The sequence below is a fragment of the Aplosporella prunicola genome, assembly GCF_010093885.1.
Source record: "Aplosporella prunicola CBS 121167 unplaced genomic scaffold K452scaffold_1, whole genome shotgun sequence".
Classification (NCBI taxonomy): Eukaryota; Fungi; Ascomycota; class Dothideomycetes; order Botryosphaeriales; family Aplosporellaceae; genus Aplosporella; species Aplosporella prunicola.
Window position 1 is genome coordinate 1,142,798 of NW_022983529.1, and position 9,626 is coordinate 1,152,423.

Below are 9,626 nucleotides of genomic sequence, written 5' to 3' on the forward strand. Positions count from 1 at the left end.
TCGCTTGTCTGCCGCCCGCGTCTGTTCACAGCTTCTAACTACTCTACCTTCCCACCTATCAACGCCACCACCTGCACATTCCCGACAGCTCTGCGACCACCAAACAGAATAGCCATGAGCGCTCAGGATCCATAATTCTACCAACCCCACATAGTCGCGTAAGGAATTAAGGCGTGGGTGCGCCTGCAGAGGAATCCTTATCGCCTACCCCACATCTCCGTCTGGCAGTCGAAGCTTGCTCTGAGCGGCTAAGCTATCACTCCCGGATCGACAACCCTTGCTTGGGCAAATATGTTTGTTCCTGCACAAGAGGAACTGCTTTGCAGAAAGCTCCGCGACCTCCCTAAAAACTTCGACAACCGCTACACCGATGCCGCTCGCCGCGATCTCATTGAAACCCTCTTCCGCTCTCTAGCCGCCAACCGCGACGACTACCTTCGCTACTTCTTCCCATTTGGATCGCCGCCGTCGTCGCAGGCCTGGAGCTTACGGGATGCACAGGGCGCCGTGGAAGGAGCAGAATACACGGCCGCCGCGAGGGGACATCCATGCGGACATATCTTCAAGAGCGGGGAGGCGACATACAGATGCAAGACCTGTACTGTCGATGATACCTGCGTCTTGTGCGCAAAATGCTTTGACGCCTCAGACCATGAGGGTCACATAGTCTACGTCAGCATTTCGCCTGGAAATTCTGGTTGCTGCGACTGTGGCGACCCGGAAGCATGGGTGCGGCCAGTACATTGCAACATCCACACCGCGCTACCAGGCACCGAATCGAAGGCCGCTGGTAAAGCCAAGGAAGCGTCTTCATTACCAGATGATCTCCTTGAGAATGTCAGAATGACCATAGCCCGGGCTTTCGATTATCTATGCGACGTTTTTTCATGCTCCCCAGAGCAGCTGCGGCTGCCGAAGACAGAAGAATCTATCCGCGAAGACGAGCGACTATCCCGGCTTATGTCAAAATGGTATGGAGGCTCAGACATTACCGAGCCGGACCAAGAATTTGTTCTAGTCCTGTGGAACGATGAGAAGCACACAGTCAACGATGTCGAGAACCAACTAGCTCGGGCCTGCAAACAGACGAAGCAATTCGGGCGTGACAAAGCATACGAGGTTGACGATGTTGGTCGAAGCGTCGTGATATACTCTACAAACGTCAAGGACTTGCTACGAATGGCTAAGATTGTAGAAGAAATCAAGCTCACTGTGACCATCAGGTCTGCAAGAGACACCTTCCGCGAACAAATGTGCGGCACCATTGTGGAATGGGTTTCAGATATCGCTGGATGCAGTATAGGGACTGACGGCCATGTCCTCCGCAACATCATCTGCGAAGAAATGCTCAAGCCATGGCGCATGGGCAGCGAGGCCCATCACGCTAAGATTGGAAGGGATGGAATAGACGACCATGAAGCTGAAGATGCAGAAGACGAATTCCGTTATATATATGGCCGGATTCTCCCGCGACGACGCAATATTGTAACGGTAATCACGGCAACAAACCCCGATGAAGATGAAGAAGATTGGGATGACGAGGCAGATCCTCTCGAGGAACTTGAAGCTGAAGGCGAAGAAGATATGGAGATCGACGACATTCTGAACGAGGAAGGCGATGGCGACGTGGATATGGAGGGCTCCGACGCACTCGATCAACTGGAAGATGCCGAAGCAACCTTTGCAGGCTACCCACCGCCTCCACCTCCGCCGCCACCTGCTCCACGAAGGAGAGATCAGATACACACACCGGCCGATTCGGACGGGGAGTCTCTTGCCTTTGACCACATGTTCGCAGAAGAAACGCAGCCGATGGAAGTCCCTAAAACGCCCAGGATCAGAAACAGGAGCCTGCGGCCTCCGAGACCGGCAAAGTATTGGCAGGAAAAGCCAGAAGGATACCATATGCGAGCTGGCATTCCCGTTCATGAGGATCTGTGGCAGAGGGTGCGCCTAGACTTCTTGATCCTCTACGATCTGCGAATGTGGAAGAAGGTCCGGATAGACATTCGGGATGTGTTCATCAGTACTGTCGTAACGATACCATACTTTAAACGGGTCCTAGGTTTGCGCTTCGCGGCGCTCTACACCACATTGGCCCAACTTTACTTGATCGCCGACAGAGAACCAGATCACTCCATCATCAATCTGTCTCTACAAATGTTAACGACCCCGTCCATCACGGCAGAGGTCGTCGAGAGAGGAAATTTCCTTACCAATCTCATGGCGATCCTTTATACTTTTCTCACGACACGTCAAGTCGGCTATCCTTCTGACGTCAATCCCTTGGCCACTTTGGCTTTTGACGCTGGTGCCGTCACGAACCGTCGAATGTACCACTTCTTCCTCGATATGAAGTACTTGCTAGGTTCAGAGCATGTTCAGGAAAGAATCTGCCAAGAGAACAGATACTTATTGCAATTCCTTGACCTTGTCAAACTGCATCAAGGAATTTGCCCCAATCTCCGTGCTGTTGGAGAACATATCGAGTACGAAACAGACGCCTGGATTAGCGCTTCCCTCATAACACGGGAAATCAACAAACTATGCCGCCAATTCTGTGAATCTTTCAGGCCCGAGCTGGATTCGGACTTTGCTTATGTGTCCCGGGCAATAAGGTCTACTGCTAAAACGGTTATCACCCACTCCTTGGGTGCAGAACGTAGACGGTTCAACCAGGCGGAGTTAAAGGGAGAAACGAAGTTCAAGTCTTTGGAGCCCTTTGAAGCCGACTCAAAGTGGGGTCCCAAGTACAAGGTTGTCGATTTTGTTGTTGAGAAGGATCACATGAGTTTCCACCATGCCTTGCACTATACCTTGTCTTGGTTGATTGACCGTGGCAAGGCTATGCCGCGTGAGCAGCTTTTGGGCCTGTTGCTGTTCTCGGTCCAAGAACTCAGGGATTTCCCCGCACCGCCAAGGATACTGATCCCTGATTATCAGCCAAGTGAATATCTGTTGGCTTTGTTCGACTTTCCCCTCAGGGTCTGTTCCTGGTTGGCACAAATGAGGGCGGGAATGTGGGTCAGAAACGGTATCACTTTGCGGCACCAAATGACCACTTATCGTGGCGTTACCCAGAGAGACAATTCCCACCAAAGGGACATCTTCTTGTTGCAAGTGGCCTTGGTCGTTTGCCCGACAGCTGAGTTCCTGGCGCAAATGATCGTCAGATTCGGCATGGAGAACTGGGTCAGAGGCAACTACGAAGTGCAACCGGGCTGGGAAGATTTACAGACCGTTGACGTCGCTGAGGATTTCGTTCACCTGCTCATCATTCTGCTTAGCGATCGCTCATCTTTGATTCCTCCGGATGAACATCACAACCCAGTAGCTGCCGCGGCGCGTCGCGACATTGCACACACGCTCTGCTTCAAGCCGATGGCATACTCCGATTTAACTTCGCGGTTCTCCGAGAGACTACAGGACTCGGACGAGTTTGGTGAAATTCTCACTGAGATGACGACTTTCCGTCCTCCAGAGGGCCTCAACGACTCCGGCACCTTCGTGCTGAAGGAACAACACATTGAGGAAATCGATCCCTATGTTGCTCATTACAACCGAAACAGCCGGGAAGAGGCCGAAAACATCTACAAGAACTACATGGCCAAGAAGACCGGGAATGACGCTGCCAACATCGTTTTCGAGCCAAAATTGCCTCAGATTCAGAACGGAGTTTTCAAAGGCATCGCGAGCTTTACTAGACTTCCTCTCTTTGCTCAGTTCATCTACTACTTCCTTGGTTATGCGCTCGCATCTCCCCTCTCGACGCCCAACGTCCCCATGACCCGCGTGGAGACGTACGTTCAGTTCGTGTTGCAACTCATCGTGGTTGTGGTTAACGAGGAAGTGACATCTTTGGGCACCAACGGCATACTGGAAAATAATCCTGGATCTTTCATCAAGTTTGCCCTCACGAAGGACTTTGGTCCCGACAGCAACCCATTTCCCACCATCCTTTCCTTGCTCCGCACCCTCTTGGAAAAAGAAGAATTCAAGTCTTGCGAACCGAAGATCCGCCTGGTTCTGTCCCGGTTCCAACAAAGATATCCGGCTGCGTTTGACACGGCAATGCCTGGTGACGGCATGGATGTTTCCTCGCCTGCAGCGACAGCTGCGCAAGACAAGGAGCTGAAAAAGAAGCAAGCCCTAGAGAGGCAAGCACGGGTGATGGCTCAATTCAAAGAGCAGCAAACCAATTTCATGGCAAACCAAGACATAGATTGGGGAGAGGGCGATTTCAGCGATGAAGAGTTGTTCGACACCCCTGCAGCACAAGAAGACAAGATATGGAAGTATCCGTCAGGTACTTGCATCTTGTGCCAAGAGGAAACGGACGATCAACGCTTGTATGGCACCTTTGCTTTCATCAGCGAAAGCAATATTCTCCGGCAGACGGACATTCATGATCACGACTGGCTATCAGAAGTCGTGAACACACCTACGAACTTGGATCGTTCTGCAGAAAACATTAGACCTTTCGGCGTTGCAGGCAAAAATCGCCGGACGGTCGAAAAGACGACGTTTGATGGAAAGACTGTCGTCACGGAGCGCCAGGATCTCGGCAAGGGTTTCCCCTGCTCACAGGTCAGGCGCGGTCCAGTTAGCACTGGTTGCGGGCACATCATGCACTATTCGTGCTTTGAGGTCTACCTCCAAGCAACTCAGCGGAGGCACATTAATCAGATCGCACGGCAGCATCCTGAGCGACCTGAGCATAAGGAGTTCATGTGTCCCTTGTGTAAGGCGCTCGGAAATGCTTTCCTGCCTATCATTTGGGATGGCAAGACAATCACATATCCTGGTGTTCTCGAACCAGAAATCTCATTCGACAACTGGCTGGAGTCGCACGTCAGCGTCCAAATTTCGAAACTTGACAAAGGTCCTGAGACACGAGCTACGGAAACGCCAGCTGCTCTAGCTCGACAGTCCAACATGTTCTTCGAGTACGGAAAAGAAAACATCATCTCTCAGTTGGCCTCGCAGTTGTCGGATTTGGCGCGTCCTGGTGTGCTAAACTTGTCGATGCCTGCCAGCTCCGGACCAAGGTTTCCTCTCCCGGGCTTCATGCCACGTCCTGATGAGGATCCTCTGAGAGACCCATTCCCCGTTGGCGAAGGTAGTACAAGCACTACACAGGTAGCCCCGACTGTGGAACTGGTCAGAATCTACCAAAGGCTGCGGGACACTATGAGGCAGAACAACCTTGGGACTCTTTATCCCTATAGCCTCAGCCCGTCTATAATTACCGATGATCTGACGTATACGGACACACTGGCCAAGTCGTTGGGATTTTCCATTTCGGCAATCGAAATTGCTCAGAGAGGAGTCGAATCAGATGTTGGCTGCACACTGCTGGACAAGATTTCAGCGCAGTCCTTGACCCATCTTAGGGTCTTGTCTGAGACGGTATCTTCTTATCTCGCTATTGGAGTCATACGCCACCAAGGCTCTACGAAGACAAACACCGAATTTTTAGAAAGCCAAAACCGTCAGCTTCAGCAGTTGATGTTTGGACACCCGCTTGTCGAAGAGACTCCATCTCCTCTGAGCAGCAAAGCTGTTTCGCCGCTCTTGCAACAGGATCCGTTCATTTTCCTTGCGGAGTCATCTGTGTGCCTTGTTCCCGCATTGCGGTTCGACATCCACCACGTTATGCGTCTATGCTACCTCGCAGAAATCGTCAAGGTGATTACTACATTCGTCCTGGCTGAGTCTGACGTCCTAGCAAGCGTTCCTGCGAGTGACGAAAATGTCTATCGCGAACACGCGCCCAGTTTGAGCGAGTGGCAGTTGAAGTTGTTCACATCTTTTGTCAAGCGCATCGTACAGGACAATCCCGAAGCTGCTATGAGTGACGCAACGCGCTATGCGGCTCTCTTCCACTATTCAAGCACAAACTTCATGCGCTATCTGCGTGTGCTTGTATCATCTTACGCGCTTCCATTTGTCCGCAAGGCCATCTTACTGATGCACGTTCGTTATGGCATTGAGTACCCCGACGCTGGGTATGATTCCGGTAAGGAGCCAGAGCTGCAGAGACTTTCCAGGGCTTTGCGGTTGCCCTCACTTGATGAGATTTTCAGCTCGTACTTGATGGACAGTCCTGCGAGTATGATCACTCGCTCGATTGCTTCGGGCTGGATCCAGCATTGGGCCCTCTCCAAAGAATCCAACCTTAAGCGCAAGCCGTTGACTCTCAGCCACCCTGCCATCTTCGAATTGGTGGGCCTGCCAAAGAACTACGACACCTTGACCGATGAAGCCATCAAGCGCCGGTGCCCTAGCAACCCCAGCAAAGAATTGACGGATCCTTGCGTCTGCCTGTTCTGCGGAGAGATGTTTTGCAGCCAGGCCGTCTGCTGCATGAAAGATGGAACGAGAGGCGGGTGCATGCAGCACCAGGCAAAGTGAGTACATACTTGAAGGGCTCGGTTTACATTTATTCTAACATAGACTGCAGGTGTGGAGGCAACGTCGGCCTGTTCATCAACATCCGCAAATGCATGTTACTCTTCTCGCATTACACGAACGGCAGCTGGTTCGCTGCACCATATCTCGACAAGCATGGAGAGACGGACATGTCTCTGCGTCGGCACCATCAGCTGTACCTTCACCAGAAGCGGTATGACGCTTTGGTGAGGAACGTGTGGCTGAACCACCAGGTGCCATCCACCATTGCCAGGAAGCTCGAGGGTGACATCAACAATGGCGGATGGGAGACCATGTAGCGTGAGGGTGCACTCGGTGATGGGGCGAAGAGGGGTGTGGGGCATTTGATTGCGGGCTTGGGTAGATCTTAGCCCCAAATCGGTAACCGATGCGGCAATGCATCATCAGGAGTTTCAGGGAATCGGGATAGGTGTCAGAATCGGGACATTCTGGCTCGGTTGCCGTTATTGCATAGGAGTGTGTATGGTAGTTTATCGTAGGGCAATGAAGCTCGTGACTCTCCTAACTGTTCTCATGATCATGACATTGTCGGTCATCTCGGCTACGGCGGTAGACGTGATTGCCATGGCGACGGCTGTCCATGCGACATGGGTATCGGCGGATTCGGCTTCCAACTCGGAAAGAAGAGAAGAGAAGAGGGGGAAAAAAGACGGCGCAGCGTCCAGACTCCAGAGTCTTCTTCGCAATTCCGTCTTTTGGCCACCGTGTGCATGCGGATGGATGCTGGCGTCGAGTGGAATGGTGGCTCAGCTGTCCCGTGCGTTCTGGATGACTCGACCGGGGCGATCGGCCGCCGTAATGGTATATTTGCCTCCCCGCTGACCGAGACCCGCCGAGATATCATCAACGTCAACAACCAGTCCCTGACCTTAACTACCGCTTCGTTGCCAGCTGTTCATGGGTTCTCTTTGACGCTGCTCCACTGTCACCCGCTTTGATCTCGCCCACAGTCATGTCAATTCGCTTGACAGCCACATCTTCTGAGCTTCACTGTACGACGCATTATCGCCCGAAGCTCCATCTTCTAGAGTATGCTGACCGCCACCATGCAGTTCCCTTACTTTAGCACACAGAGCGCATTCAATTCCTCCTTATGACTGAGCCCATTAATTCGCCATCTCATTCCTACATGTCGCCAGAATCCCGCAAGCTTGATTGGGGCCTTACTCAGGTCTCCGACCTCATCAACACCCTGTCGCTCAAGCCCTCAGCCACCGGCGCCAGCACCACACCTCCCGACACATTGCCTTCCAGCAAAACCAAGAAGGCCCAGAGCGATGACTCCGCGTCTGGTTTAGGCAATTTCAGCAAGCTATGGGAGTTCCTTGGTGCCCCGGTTGACGCACCGCCCCCCGCTTTGCCACCGCCCACCCCACCAGCCTCGGAACCAGAACAGAGCTCTGACAAGGAAGCTTACACGTCCGATGGCGCGATATACCGTCCGTCGGGCAACAAGGGTGTCAAATGGCGGGACGGGGCGGGCGGGCTAGATGTCATTGGGAATGTCGTCGGTGGCTTCTCTCAGCTGGCAGAGGTTCCTGAGCCTAGCAATGAGACGGAACCAGCTGCTCCTAAAGATCCAGCTGCTATGACAAAGACACAACGAAAGAAGGCGAATCGCAAAGCTCGAAAGCTAGCTGAGTCTTCAGAGGAAGCAGTCAAAGCCAAAGCCGCCAGCGATTACGAGACCGACAACCCAGAGCACCAAGCACCAGCTCGTAAGGCTAGCGCGCATGGCTTGGCCTCGACAGAGCAACTATCGGCAAAGCCTACTCACGGTTACAATTTCAGACCGCGGATGCCCCAACCAACGCCATCCACCCCCCAAGTTACAAAGGCTACCAAGACGCCAAGAGACTGGCAGCACCAACCGGTGCCGGCAACGGAGCCCAAGAAATTTCCTAATTCGAAATCCACTGGAAACGTCCCAACTCTCTCGAAACCCATTCCCATACCGGGACGATCGGGTCACCTCGATTCTTCGCCTATTCCCTTCAATCTTCACAAGTCTGGTCAGGAGAGATCCCAGGCCGGGAACTCGCTTTCCCCCAAGAAGAACAATTATCTTTCTCGTACACCTCCACAGCAAACCGGGCTGCAGGCAGCCACTTCTCCAGCTCCTGCGGGTTATGAATCTCCTTACATCGATGCTATTTTGAACCAAGCACCGCTGTCGCTTTATTTCCAGAGCACGGGTTCGCCGAATTCTCAGTCAGAGCCTAAGCAGCTCAAGATTCGCGATAAGGATGACCGAAATGTCCATTTCCTTCTTACTCTAATTCGCAACTTTGGCGAAGATAAGCACTGGCTGGCCAAGCCAGTGCAGCACGTCAACCATACGTCGGCACCTGATGGTATTCACGTTTTTATTGACTTTTCCAACATTCATATCGGATTTCAAAACCGCATCAAGACGATTCGTGGACTGAACAAGCATGTTCGCATCCGCCGCGAAAACATTGATTTCGACGCCTTTGTGCTCCTTATGGAGCGCCGGCGCCCCGTCGCCAAGCGTGTGTTGGTGGGCTCGCTGCCGGCGATCCCGGCCTTTGAGAAAGCGAAAGACATCGGCTACGAGACGAACATCCTGGACAAGGTGTTCAAGGCTCGGGAGCTGACGGAACGGCAGAAGTTCTTCAAGGCGCGTGAGGATGCGCAGCGCAAGGGCTACCATTACAGCACGTCGGGCGACGCGAGCAGCGGCTCTGAAACGACCGCTGCGGTCGCGGCGCAGTATGCCAAGGAGGCGTGGGTCGAGCAGGGCGTGGACGAGATTCTGCACCTGAAGATCCTGGAGTCGGTGGTGGATGCAGAGGAGCCGTCGACGATAGTGCTGGCGACTGGCGACGCGGCGCAGGCCGAGTACAGCCAGGGCTTCATGCGCATGGTCGAGCGCGCACTCAAGAAGGGGTGGAAGGTCGAGCTGGTCAGCTGGAAGGACGGCATCTCGAGCCAGTACCAGAAGCGCGAGTTCCGCCAGAAGTGGGGGGACCGTTTCCGCATCATCCAGCTGGATGACTATGTCGAGGATTTGCTGGACACTTGAAATAGTGTGCTAGTGCATCTGCCTCGCGTTTCCCTTTTACGGTAGCATTGAGAGGGGTGTTTTTTTTTTTTTTTTTTTTTTTTTTTTTTTTTTTTTTTTTTATATCATCGTACATACAAACCACCAC

General features: G+C 52.9%; 2 protein-coding genes across 2 annotated transcripts; both read left to right on the forward strand.

The window, feature by feature from the left end:
* Nucleotides 1-52: 52 nt before the first annotated feature.
* On the forward strand, nt 53-6,956 carry K452DRAFT_240900 (uncharacterized protein). Its single transcript, XM_033537805.1, has 2 exons — nt 53-6,410; nt 6,464-6,956. Exons 1-2 carry the CDS (start codon nt 292-294, stop codon nt 6,729-6,731), a joined length of 6,387 nt encoding a protein of 2,128 aa, XP_033403140.1. The 5' UTR covers nt 53-291; the 3' UTR covers nt 6,732-6,956.
* A 350-nt stretch (nt 6,957-7,306) lies between these two features.
* On the forward strand, nt 7,307-9,600 carry K452DRAFT_314590 (uncharacterized protein). Its single transcript, XM_033543770.1, has 2 exons — nt 7,307-7,445; nt 7,506-9,600. The coding sequence occupies exon 2, from the start codon at nt 7,547-7,549 to the stop codon at nt 9,497-9,499; it is 1,953 nt and encodes a 650-aa protein (XP_033403141.1). The 5' UTR covers nt 7,307-7,445; nt 7,506-7,546; the 3' UTR covers nt 9,500-9,600.
* Nucleotides 9,601-9,626: the final 26 nt, after the last annotated feature.